This window comes from Scyliorhinus torazame, chromosome 11 (genome assembly GCF_047496885.1).
Source record: "Scyliorhinus torazame isolate Kashiwa2021f chromosome 11, sScyTor2.1, whole genome shotgun sequence".
NCBI classification, from domain to species: domain Eukaryota; kingdom Metazoa; phylum Chordata; class Chondrichthyes; order Carcharhiniformes; family Scyliorhinidae; genus Scyliorhinus; species Scyliorhinus torazame.
In genome coordinates this window covers 4,775,898-4,791,888 of record NC_092717.1, presented here as the reverse complement: position 1 = coordinate 4,791,888, position 15,991 = coordinate 4,775,898, and the positions used below count along the sequence as shown (strand labels likewise).

General features: G+C 52.5%; 1 protein-coding gene across 1 annotated transcript in view; it reads left to right on the top strand.

Annotated features, from left to right (window-relative positions):
• pkhd1l1.1 (PKHD1 like 1, tandem duplicate 1) overlaps positions 1 to 15,991 on the top strand; it is a 291,976-nt gene that overhangs the window by 238,729 nt on the left and 37,256 nt on the right. Inside the window, 5 exon segments of the mRNA XM_072468659.1 lie at positions 1,163 to 1,311; positions 6,559 to 6,681; positions 7,864 to 7,972; positions 10,393 to 10,506; positions 12,937 to 13,102. Coding sequence (XP_072324760.1) covers positions 1,163 to 1,311; positions 6,559 to 6,681; positions 7,864 to 7,972; positions 10,393 to 10,506; positions 12,937 to 13,102 — 661 coding nt within the window.

Sequence of the window (15,991 nt, the reverse complement as noted above, 5' to 3'; positions counted from 1 at the left end):
CAGGGATTAGAGGAGGTTACAGAGATAGGGAGGGTTGTAGGGGCTGGAGGAGGTTACAGAGATAGGGAGGGATGTAGGGGCTGGAGGAGGTTACAGAGATAGGGAGAGGTGTAGGGGTTGGAGGAGGTAACAGAGATAGGGAGAGTTGTAGGGGCTGGAGCAGGTTACAGAGATAGGGAGGGGTGTAGGGGCTGGAGGAGGTTACAGAGATAGGGAGGGATGCAGGGATTAGAGGAGGTTACAGAGATAGGGAGGGATGCAGGGATTAGAGGAGGTTACAGAGATAGGGAGGGTTGTAGGGGCTGGAGCAGGTTACAGAGATAGGGAGGGATGTAGGGGCTGGAGGAGGTTACAGAGATAGGGAGGGTTGTAGGGGCTGGAGCAGGTTACAGAGATAGGGAGGGATGTAGGGGCTGGAGGAGGTTACAGAGATAGGGAGAGTTGTAGGGGCTGGAGCAGGTTACAGAGATAGGGAGAGTTGTAGGGGCTGGAGCAGGTTACTGAGATAGGGAGGGGGTGTAGGGGCTGGAGGAGGTTACAGAGATAGGGAGAGATGCAGGGGCTAGAGGACGTTACAGAGATAGGGAGGGTTATAGAGGCTGGAGGAGGTTACAGAGATAGGGAGGGTTGTAGGGGCCGGAGGAGGTTACAGAGATAGGGAAGGTTGTAGGGGCTGGAGGAGGTTACAGAGATAGAGAGGGGATTTAGGGACTGGAGGATGTTACAGAGATAGGGAGGGTTGTAGGGCTGGAGGAGGTTACAGAGATAGGGAGGGTTGTAGGGGCCGGAGGAGGTTACAGAGATAGGGAAGGTTGTAGGGGCTGGAGGAGGTTACAGGGATAGAGAGGGGATTTAGGGACTGGAGGATGTTACAGAGATAGGGAGGGTTGTAGAGGCTGGAGGAGGTTACAGAGATAGAGAGGGGATTTAGGGACTGGAGGATGTTACAGAGATAGGGAGAGGTGGGACCATGGAAGGTTTTGAAAGCAGGGATGAGAATTTTAATATTGAGGATTGCCTAACTGCGAGTGAGTGTGGGTCAGCAAGCACAGGGGTGATGAGACAACTGGGCTTGGTGTGAGTGGACGTGAAGTCGGCAGAGTTCGGATGAGGGAGGAATTGATTCATCAAAATGTAATCACCTTCATTGTCTCCATTGCAGAACAATCAAACCCCATCGAGCGTTGGTCTAATAATGAGGTCCATGGAGGAGCGTTTGGCGTTTACATGAACGAAGATGGTCTTTCCAATTGCTCCCTTATCCAAGGATTCACTATTTGGAAATGTTGGGAATATGGGATATATTTCCAGGTAAAAGGACTCTGTCATTTGGAAATCCTGTTGGGCAGTGTGTATATCCCAAACATTTTCCCAGTGTGCGTCAATTTTGAGACCTCAAAATTGTGGTGACCACTCAATGGGAGCTGTGGGAGCGGAGTGGGGGGGCTCAGTGGGAGCGAGGTGGGGGGGCTCAGTGGGAGTGGAGTGGGGGGGGGCTCAGTGGGTGTGGAGTGGGGGGGCTCAGTGGGAGCGGAGTGGGAGGGCTCAGTGGGTGTGGAGTGGGGGGGGCTCAGTGGGTGTGGAGTGGGGGAGGCTCAGTGGGTGTGGAGTGGGGGGGCTTAGTGGGTGTGGAGTGGGGGCGCTCAGTGTGAGTGGAGTGGGGGGGCTCAGTGGAAGCAGAGTGGGGGGGCTCAGTCGGTGTGGAGTGGGGGGGCTCAGTGGGAGTGGAGTGGGGGGGTTCAGTGGGAGCGGAGTGGGGGGGCTCAGTGGGAGCAGAGTGGGGGGGCTCAGTGGGAGCGGAGTGGGGGGGGCTCAGTGGGAGCGGAGTGGGGGGGCTCAGTGGGGGCGGAGTGGGGGGGGCTCAGTGGGAGCAGAGTGGGGGGGCTCAGTGGGAGCAGAGTGGGGGGCCTGAGTGGGAGCGGAGTGGGGGTGGCTCAGTGGGAGCGGAGTGGGGGGGCTCAGTGGGAGCGGAGTGGGGGGGCTCAGTGGGTGTGGAATGGGGGGGCTCAGTGGGAGCAGGGTGGGGGGGGGTTCAGTGGGAGTGGAGCAGGGGGGGCTCAGTGGGAGTGGGGTGGGGGGGCTCAGTGGGAGTGGAGTGGGGGGGCTCAGTGGGAGTGTAGTGGAGGGGGCTCAGTGGGAGTGGAGTGGGGGGGCTCAGTTGCTGTGGAGTGGAGGGTGCTCAGTGGGAGTGGGGTGGGGGGGCTCAGTGGGAGCGGAGTGGGGGGGCTCAGCGGGTGTGGAGTGGGGGGGCTCAGTAGGAGCGGAGTGGGGGGCTCAGTGGGTGTGGAGTGGGGGGGCTCAGTGGGAGCGGAGTTGGGGGGCTCAGTGGGAGCGGAGTGGGGGGCTCAGTGGGAGCGGAGTGGGGGGGCTCAGTGTGAGCGGAGTGGGGGGGGCTCAGTGGGAGCGGAGTGGGCGTGGCTCAGTGGGTGTGGAGTGGGGGGGCACAGTGGGTGTGGAGTGGGGGGGCTCAGAGGGAGTGGAGCGGGAGGGGCTCAGTGGGAGTGGAGCGGGAAGGGCTCAGTGGGTGTGGAGTGGGGGGGACTCAGTGGGTGTGGAGTGGGGGGGCTCAGTGGGAGTGGAGCGGGAGGGGCTCAGTGGGAGTGGAGTGGGGGGCTCAGTGGGTGTAGAGTGGGGAGGGCTCAGTGGGTGTGGAGTGGGGGGGCTCAGTTGGAGTGGAATGGTGGCTCAGTTGGTGTGGAGTGGGGGGGGCTCAGTGGGTGTGGAGTGGGGGGGCTCAGTGGGTGTGAAGTGGGGGGGCTCAGTGGAAGTGGAGTGGGAGGGGCTCAGTGGGTGTGGAGTGGGGGGACTCAGTGGGAGTGGAGTGGGGGGGCTCAGTGGGTGTGGAGTGGGGGAGCTCAGTGGGAGTGGAGTGGGGGGGCTCAGTGGGAGCGGAGTGGAGGGGGCTGAGTGGGAGCGGAGTGGGGGGGCTCAGTGGGTGTGGAGTGGGGGGCTCAGTGGGTGTGGAGTGGGGGAGCTCATTGGGAGTGGAGTGGGGGGGCTCAGTGGGAGCGGAGTGGGTGGGGCTCAGTGGGTGTGGAGTGGGGGGGCTCAGTGGGAGTGGAGTGGAGGGGGCTGAGTGGGAGCGGAGTGGGGGAGGCTCAGTGGGTGTGGAGTGGGAGTGGCTCAGTGGGAGCGGAGTCGGGGGGCTCAGTGGGTGTGGAGTGGGGGGCTTAGTGGGAGTGGAGTGGGGGGCTCAGTGGGTGTGGAGTGGGGGGCTCAGTGGGAGTGGAGTGGGGGGGCTCAGTGGGTGTGGAGTGGGGGGCTCAGTGGGAGTGGAGTGGGGGGCTCAGTGGGTGTGGAGTGGGAGTGGCTCAGTGGGAGTGGAGTGGGGGGGCTTAGTGGGTGTGGAGTGGGGGCGCTCAGTGTGAGTGGAGTGGGGGGGCTCAGTGGAAGCAGAGTGGGGGGGCTCAGTCGGTGTGGAGTGGGGGGGCTCAGTGGGAGCGGAGTGGGGGGGGCTCAGTGGGAGCGGAGTGGAGGGGGCTCAGTGGGAGCGGAGTGGGGGGGGCTCAGTGGGAGCGGAGTGGGGGGGCTCAGTGGGAGCGAGGTGGGGGGGCTCAGTGGGAGTGGAGTGGGGGGGGCTCAGTGGGGGCGGAGTGGGGGGGGCTCAGTGGGAGCAGAGTGGGGGGGGCTCAGTGGGAGCAGAGTGGGGGGCCTGAGTGGGAGCGGAGTGGGGGTGGCTCAGTGGGAGCGGAGTGGGGGGGCTCAGTGGGAGCGGAGTGGGGGGGCTCAGTGGGTGTGGAATGGGGGGGCTCAGTGGGAGCGGGGTGGGGGGGCTCAGTGGGAGTGGAGTGGGAGGGCTCAGTGGGAGTGTAGTGGAGGGGGCTCAGTGGGAGTGGAGTGGGGGGGCTCAGTTGCTGTGGAGTGGAGGGTGCTCAGTGGGAGTGGGGTGGGGGGGCTCAGTGGGAGCGGAGTGGGGGGGCTCAGCGGGTGTGGAGTGGGGGGGCTCAGTAGGAGCGGAGTGGGGGGCTCAGTGGGTGTGGAGTGGGGGGGCTCAGTGGGAGCGGAGTTGGGGGGCTCAGTGGGAGCGGAGTGGGGGGCTCAGTGGGAGCGGAGTGGGGGGGGCTCAGTGTGAGCGGAGTGGGGGGGGCTCAGTGGGAGCGGAGTGGGCGTGGCTCAGTGGGTGTGGAGTGGGGGGGCACAGTGGGTGTGGAGTGGGGGGGCTCAGTGGGAGTGGAGCGGGAGGGGCTCAGTGGGAGTGGAGCGGGAAGGGCTCAGTGGGTGTGGAGTGGGGGGGACTCAGTGGGTGTGGAGTGGGGGGGACTCAGTGGGAGTGGAGTGGGAGGGGCTCAGTGGGAGTGGAGCGGGAGGGGCTCAGTGGGAGTGGAGTGGGGGGCTCAGTGGGTGTAGAGTGGGGAGGGCTCAGTGGGTGTGGAGTGGGGGGGCTCAGTTGGAGTGGAATGGTGGCTCAGTTTGTGTGGAGTGGGGGGGGCTCAGTGGGTGTGGAGTGGGGGGCTCAGTGGGTGTGGAGTGGGGGGGCTCAGTTGGAGTGGAATGGTGGCTCAGTTGGTGTGGAGTGGGGGGGGCTCAGTGGGTGTGGAGTGGGGGGGCTCAGTGGGTGTGAAGTGGGGGGGCTCAGTGGAAGTGGAGTGGGAGGGGCTCAGTGGGTGTGGAGTGGGGGGACTCAGTGGGAGTGGAGTGGGGGGGCTCAGTGGGTGTGGAGTGGGGGAGCTCAGTGGGAGTGGAGTGGGGGGGCTCAGTGGGAGCGGAGTGGGGGGGCTCAGTGGGTGTGGAGTGGGGGGCTCAGTGGGTGTGGAGTGGGGGAGCTCATTGGGAGTGGAGTGGGGGGGCTCAGTGGGAGCGGAGTGGGTGGGGCTCAGTGGGTGTGGAGTGGGGGGGCTCAGTGGGAGTGGAGTGGAGGGGGCTGAGTGGGAGCGGAGTGGGGGGGGCTCAGTGGGTGTGGAGTGGGAGTGGCTCAGTGGGAGCGGAGTGGGGGGGCTCAGTGGGTGTGGAGTGGGGGGCTCAGTGGGAGTGAAGTGGGGGGCTCAGTGGGAGTGGAGTGGGGGGCTCAGTGGGAGTGGAGTGGGGGGCTCAGTGGGTGTGGAGTGGGAGTGGCTCAGTGGGAGTGGAGTGGGGGGGCTCAGTGGGTGTGGAGTGGGGGGCTCAGCGGGTGTGGAGTGGGGGGGCTCAATGGGTGTGGAGTGGGGGGCTCAGTGGGTGTGGAGTGGGGGGGCTCAGTGGGTGTGGAGTGGGAGTGGCTCAGTGGGAGCGGAGTGGGGGGGCTCAGTGGGTGTGGAGTGGGGGGCTCAGTGGGAGTGGAGTGGGGGGCTCAGTGGGTGTGGAGTGGAGGGCTCAGTGGGTGTGGAGTGGGGGGGCTCAGTGGGTGTGGAGTGGGGGGCTCAGTGGGTGTGGAGTGGGGGGCTCAGTGGGTGTGGAGTGGGGGGCTCAGTGGGAGTGGAGTGGGAGGGGCTCAGTGGGTATGGAGTGGGAGTGGCTCAGTGGGAGCGGTGTGGGGGGGCTCAGTGGGTGTGGAGTGGGGGGCTCAGTGGGTGTGGAGTGGGGGGCTCAGTGGGAGTGGAGTGGGGGTTAGGGTTAGGGTTTAGGGTGTAGGAATTTTCCAACCAATCAGCACCCATTTGTCCTGTCGTATCAATTGTTGATTGTTTGAAATATGGAATTTGTGTGTTTGTCCTGATGAGTGCGAGATGAAAAACTTCAGCGACATGTCTCTCTTTTCAGCAATGATCAGAAATATTGTCAAACAAAACTTCCAACAAAGGAGCGTTAAACTCTCAGGGGGAAAAGAAGCCAGAAGCCATTCCATGGGCAGCCATGTGGATTTATCTGTTGACTTTATTGTAACGGAGCCCAGAATAAAGTCAACAAGAACAGATTATATTTCTATAAACCCAGTTAGAGGCTATGGTTCCTCAGCAACTCCCTGGAGTGCAAATTCACCACAGTAACCCTGAGGCATAAGGAGAAAGACTGAGGACAGCTTGGTTTGATTCTCTTTTTAGTTTATAAGGTTAAGAGATGATCTAACTGAGGTGTTTAAAATGCTTAAAGAAATTTGATAGGGTACATTTTTTTAAAGTATTTCCTCTGGTGTTGGAAACTTTTTAAACATTCTTTCACGGAATCTGGGGGTCGCTGACTAGACCAGCATTTATTACCCATCCCCAGTTGCCCTGGAGAAGGTGTTGAACTGCCCTTTTGAGCCGCTGCAGTCCATGTGGTGTAGGTACACCCACTGTGCTGTTAGGGAGGGAGTCCCAGGATTTTGCCCCAGTGACAGTGAAGGAGCGGCGATATATTTCCAAGTCAGGGTGGTGAGTGACTTGGAGGGGAACCTCCAGGTGGTGGGGTTCCCAGGTATCTGCTGCTCTTGTCCTTCTAGGTAGTGAGTTTGGAAGCTGCTGCCCAAGGAACCGTGGTAAATTGCTGGAGGGAATCTTGTAGATGGTACACACGGCTGCTACTGGGCGTTTGTGGTGGAGGAAGTGAATGTTTCTAAGTTGGTGTTGAAGGTGAGAGTCAGTGAGTTGCTGCAGTGCATCTTTAAGGGACCGCAATCTTAATTATTCAGAATGTTCATTTCTAATTCTGATTTTATTTCAGACAAAGGGATCGGTGCAGATCTCCAATGTGACTCTGGTGGAGAATAGATTGGGTATTTTCCCAATAGTTTATGGATCCTCAGCGATCTATCACCAGCTATCCAACAAGCACATTCTTATCAATGTAGGTCATTATCTTCTGCTGCATTGTCTTTGCAGATTCATGCTGTCAATTTGAAAGACTTGTAAAAATGAAGCGTGGTCATTTTCAGTAAATGTAGTTCACAGTTATTGGGGTTTGTGTCTTTCGCTTATGTATCATCGAGTTGGAGGAGGTCTATTGGGCGCAGTGGGTAATGTCCCTGCTCTGTGCCAGAAGCTCTGGGTTCGAGTCCCGTCTAGGATTCGATGGCCAAGGAGGGTGTGTTCCTAACGTGGCCAAACCGGAGGATTGTCAACCTGTAAATCCTTCCAGTACCCACCAATGGCAGGTGGCAAGAGCGGGAGCGATTCCTGGTCAGTCACACGATGGAAAGAAAGTTGGTGCTTCTACTCGCGCTCTCCGTATCTCCAGATGAGAACATGCCTGGAAAAGCCTATCTTACCCCAGCACTTGGACTCTTGTGGCATCAGTTGGCTCTGTTGCCTGGAAGGCCAGGGTCAACCAGACTGATGCCAACGACACGGGGTTTGATCCCTCTTCTTGTTGGGGTGGATTTGGGAGCTGCCGCTTTGCCCTAACCCTGGAGGCAGTTGTGGCAATGGTCAAGCGAGGTTTTGGGCAGAGTACTGAAGAAGAATCATTAAGTTCTATCAGCAAAAAATCTATTATGTAGATTAATAAATTTGAAGATGGGGAAGGGATGGTAAATTCTAAACTAACCTGCTGGGACAATCAGGGGTTAATCAATGGAACCGGGTCCCCAGGGATACAGTGGGAATAGTTTGTTCATTCAAATGCAAATTAGAGAGGTTTTCCTGAAGAAATAGCATTTGGCGATAGAGAAGCTGAGTAATTTGGGCCGTGGTGAGTGGAACATGTTCCCAAAAAACAATGATTTGGGAGCCATGGTTCCGAAAGCTCTCAACCGCTGGCGGGATTTCCTCACCTCATGTCTGGGTCTATTATAGACTCATTAATAGAGATCGGCAGTAAGTCATGATGCACATTCGGAGAGCTGGTGCCAACATGATGGGCCGAATGGCCTCCTTATGCATCGTAACGATTCTGTGATTGATCACCGTGATTGGCCAACAACTCCATTCGCGTTGTATTAGGTCATTACCATGATGGTGGAAGATTAATTAGATAAACCTCGGTGTTTAATTGTCCAATGAATTCTATGTTCCCACCTGTTTTTCCCAGAATGCTTTGGTGGTCGGAATTAATCCCAACATAAACTGCTCCGATGTACAGCCTGATGATTCTATTCTAAGCCACAGTGAGGCCAAGCAGAATTCTAGACAAGCGACAGGTAATGGCAACTATTTCAAATGGGCAAATACAATAATCTTTACTAGTGACACAAGTAGGCTTACATTAACACTGCAAGGAAGTTACTGTGAAAATCCCCTAGTCGCCACATTCCGGCACCTGTTCGGGTACACCGAGGGAGAATTCAGAATGTCCAATTCACCTAACAGCACGTCTTTTGGGACTTGTGGGAGGAAACCGGAGCACCCGGAGGAAACCCACGCAGACACGGGGATAGCATAGAACATAGAAAAATACAGCACAGAACAGGCCCTTCGGCCCACGATGTTGTGCCAAACCTTTGTCCTAGATTAATCATAGATTATCATAGAATTTACAGTGCAGAAGGAGGCCATTCAGCCCATCGAGTCTGCACCAGCTCTTGGAAAGAGCACCCTACCCAAGGTCAACACCTCCACCCTATCCCCATAACCCAGTAACCCCACCCAACACTAAGGGCAATTTTGGACACTAAGGGCAATTTATCATGGCCAATCCACCTAACCTGCACATCTTTGGACCGTGGGAGGAAACCGGAGCACCCGGAGGAAACCCACGCACACACGGGGAGAACGTGCAGACTCCGCACAGACAGTGACCCAAGCCGGAATTGAACCTGGGACCCTGGAGCTGTGAAGCAATTGTGCTATCCACAATGCTACCGTGCTGCCCTTAAGAACAAATTAATCTACACTATATCATTTTACCGTAATCCATGAACCTATCCAATAGCTGCTTGAAGGTTCCTAATGTTTCCGACTCAACTATTTCCACAGGTAGTGCATTTCATGCCCCCACTACTCTCTGGGTAAAGAGCCTACCTCTGACATCCCCCCTATATCTTCCACCATTCACCTTAAATTTATGTCCCCTTGTAATGGTTTATTCCACCCGGGGAAAAAGTCTCTGACTGTCTATCTATTCCCCTGATCATCTTATAAACCTCTATCAAGTTGCCCCTCATCCTTCTCCGTTCTAATGAGGAAAGGCCTAGCACCCTCAACCTTTCCTCGTAAAACCTACTCTCCATTCCAGGCAACATCCTGGTAAATCTCCTTTGCACCTTTTCCAAAGCTTCCACATCCTTCCTAAAATGAGGCGACCAGAACTGTACACAGTACTCCAAATGTGGCCTTACCAAAGTTTTGTACAGCTGCATCATCACCTCACGGCTCTTAAATTCAATCCCTCTGTTAATGAACGCGAGCACACCATAGGCCTTCTTCACAGCTCTATCCACTTGAGTGGCAACTTTCAAAGATGTATGAACATAGACCCCAAGATCTCTCTGCTCCTCCACATTGCCAAGAACTCTACCGTTAACCCTGTATTCCGCATTCATATTTGTCCTTCCAAAATGGACAACCTCACACTTTTCAGGGTTAAACTCCATCTGCCACTTCTCAGCCCAGCTCTGCATCCTATCTATGTCTCTTTGCAGCCGACAACAGCCCTCCTTACTATCCACAACTCCACCAATCTTCGTATCGTCTGCAAATTTACTGACCCACCCTTCAACTCCCTCAACGTGCAGAACCTGCAGACTCTGCACAGACAGTGACCCAAGCCAGGAATCGAGCCTGGGACCCTAGCGCTGTGAAACAACAGTGCTAACCACTGTGCTACCATGCCGCCAATTTCACCTCTGTTGCGACTCTGGGTCAAGTTGGACTGAAAATGGCCTCGTGCTGGTCCAGAGTGTCGAAACACAGTCCAATAAATCATTCACCACAGATTCTATTTTCTACCCTCAATTTCTGATTATCCAGTTGCTGTTGTCCCCATCCTGTGCACTTCAATAACAATCCTATTATGTGCTACTTTATCAGATCCCTGTAATGCACTCATCCACCCTCTCTGCCTCTTCCAAAATCTCAATCAAGTTGGTCAAAAATGATTTGCCTTTAACAGACCAATGCAGGCTCTCCTTGATTAATTCACACTTGTCCTGGAAACGTCGCTGCCTTCCAACATTCAACCGGCTGGCCTGGAATTGCTGTATTCCTCCTAATGGAATGGAAGCGGTCCATTCGGCCCAGCTGGCCCGTACTCCCATTTATGCTACAGTTTAGCTCTATTCCCTTCCCCCCCTGCATGGCTTCTCCTTCGATGCACCTTTTTTGAAGAAGGGAGTACATTTGCAATGTTCCTAACCTTTGGAAACCTCGACAGAGGATTTGAAGATGGGGATGAGCGTCTCCGCATTTATAACCTTACTTCCCTCCGCAATGGAGGGTGCAATCCCTCCAGCCCGAGTGACGTATCCAGCCCCTCTAATGCCTCCCCTTTATCCAATTATATCTCATGCAGTCAGCTGGAACTCTCCCCCTTTTTGCTAAAGCTTTGACAAAGTCCTCTTCCTTGGTCAACACTGGAGCTGGGTAACCTGTTGATTAATTTGGATTTTGTTTGATTGATCAGGTCGGAATGGAATCTGCTGGCCAACCTTTGCCTCGGGAGCGAACTCAGCTCCCTATCACCCACACGACAGCTTGATGAGCTATCCTGCAATCAGTGGGCTAATGACCATAGAGAGTTAAGTGACGAAAGAACCATGAATTTGTGTGAATTTAGTTGTGGATATAAATGATCAGCAAAGGGGAGGAATATTCTTTTCCGTTGTCAGGTGTTGTAGTTCAATCAGTCGTTGAATGGTTCCTCAGTGAACGGGATTATACTAGTGGAAGGATCATTATGATTTGGTGAGGTTTGGGATTTAATTCTCATGTGACATCACCCAAAAAGACACTCAAAAAGACAAAGGAAGATCCCACAGCCAATAAAGCTGATAGAACCAGCTACAATAGCACACATTTTGAACCTGATGAATGTGTGCATCTTGCAGATTTGGGATTATTGTCATGGTTCTGCTTTTAAACTAATTATCCAGAGACGGTGAGTTCAAATGTCACTGTGGGCAGTTTGAGGATTGGGTCTCAGTTTAAAGGAATATCTGTTCATACGTTAGTGACCATGAAGGTGTTGGTTGTTGTAAAAACTGAACTGATTCATTAAAGACCCCTTTGTGAAATGAAATCTGCCAGGCTCGTCCTATATCGGACTCGAGTCACACATCCACCTTCCCTCTGATTTGGCCTAGCAAAGATTGGACAACTAGGATGTATAATAGGGATCTGCCCTGGCAACAATGCATTTAAATAAATAATGTCAACTGATTCTGCATATTGAAGGGGTGAGCGAATGAGATATTCCAGCACTGTCCAACACAGAATAATAGAAAATGAGCTTCTGGCACTTATAAGCCTGGGAAGTAATTTTACACACAGGTGCTGACAAAGATGATGGGAATAATGTGCAGTCTTATGCAGAGGTTTGCTGAGACTATCAGCAGCATAAGGAGCCAGTGAGCCAGTGCACCCACTGAGCCAGTGATGCATTGATCCAGTGCACCCACTGAGCCAGTGATGCATTGATCCAGTGCACCCACTGAGCCAGTGATGCAGTGAGCCAGTGCACCCACTGAGCCAGTGATGCATTGATCCAGTGCACCCACTGAGCCAGTGATGCATTGATCCAGTGCACCAACTGAGCCAGTGATGCAGTGAGCCAGTGCACCAACTGAGCCAGTGATGCAGTGAGCCAGTGCACTCACTGAGCCAGTGATGCAGTGAGCCAGTGCCCCACTGAGCCAGAATTGCAGTCAGCCAGTGCACCCACTGACTCAGTGATGCATTGATCCAATGAGCAAGCGCACCAACTAAGCCAGCGATGCAGTGAGCCGGTGCGCCCACTGAGCCAGTGATGCAGTGAGCCAGTGCACCCACTGAGCCAGTGATGCAGTGAGCCAGTGCACCCACTGAGCCAGTGATGCAGTGAGCCAGTGCACCCACTGAGCCAGAATTGCAGTCAGCCAGTGCACCCACTGAGCCAGAATTGCAGTCAGCCAGTGCACCCACTGAGCCAGTGATGCATTGATCCAGTGCACCAACTGAACCAGTGATGCAGTGCACCAGTGCACCCACTGAGCCAGTGATGCAGTGCACCAGTGCACCCACTGAGCCAGTGATGCAGTGAGCCGGTGCACCCACTGAGCCAGTGATGCAGTGAGCCAGTGCACTCACTGAGCCAGTGATGCAGTGAGCCAGTGCACTCACTGAGCCAGTGATGCAGTGAGCCAGTGCACCCACTGAGCCAGAATTGCAGTCAGCCAGTGCACCCACTGAGCCAGTGATGCATTGATCCAGTGCACCAACTGAACCAGTGATGCAGTGCACCAGTGCACCCACTGAGCCAGTGATGCAGTGCACCAGTGCACCCACTGAGCCAGTGATGCAGTGAGCCGGTGCACCCACTGAGCCAGTGATGCAGTGAGCCAGTGCACTCACTGAGCCAGTGATGCAGTGAGCCAGTGCACTCACTGAGCCAGTGATGCAGTGAGCCAGTGCACCCACTGAGCCAGTGCACCCACTGAGCCAGTGATGCAGTGCACCAGTGCACCCACTGAGCCAGTGATGCAGTGAGCCAGTGCACCCACTGAGCCAGAATTGCGGTCAGCCAGTGCACTGAGCCAGTGATGCACTGATCCAGTGTGCCAGTGCAGCATGTGAAATTTCTACATTAGCTTGAAGAAAACACCATTAGGAAGGTCCCTGGAAAGACGTGTGTCAACTTTAGAATAAAAGCAGAAGGTGCTGGGAAAACGCAGGTCTGTCAGCATCTAGAGGAAGGTTTGTAATACTCAGGGGTCAGTATTAGGACCCTTGCTTTTCCTGATATTTATATTTGAGTCCCATATGACCCTTCCTCGGAAGAACATTAACCCTGTTTCTCTCCACAAACGCTGCCAGACCTGTTGAGTTTTCCCAGCATTTTTTGTTTTATTTCAGATTTCCAGGTGCCTTTTATTTTGTGTCATTTGTGAGTTTGTGACATGTTTGAAATAAAAGTTTTTGCTGTTTTGTCAATTCCGTGTGATCTGACTTTGAAACTTTTCTTTCATTGAAGACACGACATTTGTTGGATTCAGGGGTATCTGTTCCAAAGAGATGAATGTCATGTTTATCACTAATCCTCGGAATGAGGATTTGCAGCACCCAATTCTGGTGAAGGGAATCAGCATCATTAACAGTGAGGAGCGAGGGAAAATCTTCATTCACAGACCTGATGTAAAGTGAGTTATTGTGAAGCTGAGATCGCGCTGAGATTTAAAAACTCATTCACAAAACGCTAACACGCGGTAACTGAGCTCGGTCGCAGCCACAGAATCGCAGAATTGTTGCAGTGCAGAAGGAGGCCATTCAGCCCAACATGTCTGCACCAGCTCTCCAAATGAACCATTCACTATTGCCATTCCCCCACCTTCCCCAACCCTGCACATTGTTCCCTTTCAAATAATCACCCAATTCCCTCTTGAATTGTTTCAGTTGAACCTGCCTCCAGGCAGGCAGTGAATTTCAGAGCCTAACCACTCACTTTTGCTTCTTTTACCAATATTTTAAATCTCGTTCATGATCGCTTTGCGAGAGGGAACAGTTTCCCCCTCTCTGAAAAATGCCTGATGTCTTGGCTACACCCAGTACCGACCTCACCTTACCGGGCTGAAATCTAATTAACTCCACAGGGAACTCCCTTAATCCAAACAACATTCCATTAACCCAAGCTTTTTACTTCAAACCCAGGCCCCCAAAATCTTAGTTGTCTTTCAAATTAGGATTTAAAAGAAAACATGATTGCAGCAGTCTAACACACTAACCCAGGTTTTTAACCCTTACTGTACCAAATATCTATAGTACAATATATCTCAATTCCGACATTCATCAGAGTGTGTGGAGGTTACCTTTAACGAAGAGTCATCCAGACTCGAAACGTTAGCTCTCTTCTCACTTCACATTTGCCATCACACCTGCTGAGATTTTCCAGCATTTTCTGTTTTTGTTTCAGATTTTACCATCTGCAGTAATGTGCTTTTATCTGTGTGTAGGTGTGTGGGTATTTGTATGTGGAGGTATGTGTACATGTGTGTGTAGGTATGTATGTGTACAGATGTGTGTAGGTATGTATGAGTTGGTGTGTGGAGATGTGTATGTGTTATTGTGTTGAGGTGTGTGTACAGGCGTGTGTCGGTATGTATGTGTTGGTGTGTGGAGGTGTGTATGTGTTATTGTGTAGAGGTGTATGTAGGTATGTATGTTGAGGTGCACGTACCGGTGTGTGTATAGGTGTGTATGTGAAGGTGTGTATGTGTTGGTGTGTGCACAGGTGTGTGGAAGTGTGTATGTGGTGGTGTGTGTACAGGTGTGTATGTGTTGGTGTGTGGAGGTGTGTGTACAGGTGTGTGTGTTGGTGCATGCAGGTGTGTGTACAGGTGTGCGTGTTGGTGTGTGCAGGTGTGTGTACAGGTGTGTGTGTTGGTGCGTGCAGGTGTGTGTACAGGTGTGTGTGTTGGTGCATGCAGGTGTGTGTACAGGTGTGCGTGTTGGTGCGTGCAGGTGTGTACAGGTGTGCGTGTTGGTGCGTGCAGGTGTGTGTACAGGTGTGTGTGTTGGTGCATGCAGGTGTGTGTACAGGTGTGTGTTGGTGCATGCAGGTGTGTGTACAGGTGTGCGTGTTGGTGCGTGCAGGTGTGTGTACAGGTGTGCGTGTTGGTGCGTGCAGGTGTGTGTACAGGCGTGTGTTGTTGTTGAAAACTCACCACTATTCTTAGAAGTCCCCCTGTACCAAAAAAGGCCGACATTCTGAATGGTGAACAGGGATTCTCACTTCCTGACTCCGATGCAGGCTCCGATGAAGGGCATGTTCTGTGCTGTATTTTCTATGTTCTATGTTCAGTGGGTGCTATTCAGGTCAAACTATATTTTCAAGTTATCACCCAGTATAACCCATACCTTCAAAGAAGATTTCATCTACTTAGCAGCATCAATCCTGGGTCCCGCATTGCTAAGTAAGTAAAGTAGACTTTGGAATAACCACTGTTTCAGGTTAAAACTTTTAAGTTATTTTATTATTATGTATTTTTTTCTTTTAAAAGATGCAATCACTGTCTTTACAGAAAAGTAAAAAGATCTTGCTTCTGGATCCTTCTGGATCTGGTTGGTTGAAGGGACCTTCAGGCACAACTTGACAATCAATCTTCTTTAAATTGTTTTGGTCTTCCTCAGATGTATTCGCTGTTCTGCTCGGTTGCTATGTCCTATCTTTCCCATGTACCGAGCTGTGAGAGCTGACTCTGCTGGCTGTCTCTGAGCTGACTCTGAGCTGACTCTGCCTCCTCTTTAAATTCTGGTCTTCGTTAGCTGTTTTAGCTCGGCTGCTTTGTCCCTTTCCCATGACCAAGCTGACTGTAAGCTGACTCTGATTGCTTCTCTTATTCCTTCTCTGCTTCTTTGCCCCTCTGCTTCTCTCCCTCTCTGCCCCTTTCTCAGGGTTTATATATTTTTCTAACAGTTATTAAGTTTTTATGACTTTATTGCAAAGTAACTTTTATTTCACTTGGATTGTAAAAGGTACCTTTAATCTAAATTTTTCTGACACGACTAAGTATTCATTTTGACATGACCTCAGCTCATAGATCTCTGATTACATTGTTTCCTTTGTGATGTTCAAATGCTTTGATTTCAAGAGGGGTGTGAATTTTGGTTCCTGTCATTTCTGTAGTTTTATTATCAAATTGTGCCCCCAGCTCATAATTTTGACTTTGATTTGGGTCTAATTTGTGTTCTTGTAGACAGGTTGTCTCCAGTTTTCTTTAATTTACCTGATTTCAGCAGAGCTTCACACCTATATATTTGACCCCCGAGTCATTCTTTTCTATCTGCTGATTTTACTTCAATGAAGGTGTGAATCATTGCTTTTAGCGTAATGCTAAAAATCCACTTGGTTATAACTTGAAAGGTTTACATTTATCACCTAACTCAACTGAAACCCTCATCCATGCTTTTCCAGATGCTTACTAAGATGGTTAATTTCAATGAAAGCCATTGCTTTTAGCTTCATACAAAAATCCTGTTTGCTAAGCCTGTTTGGGAGAAGGAATCTGCATTTTATAATCCTGCTTTTTGCA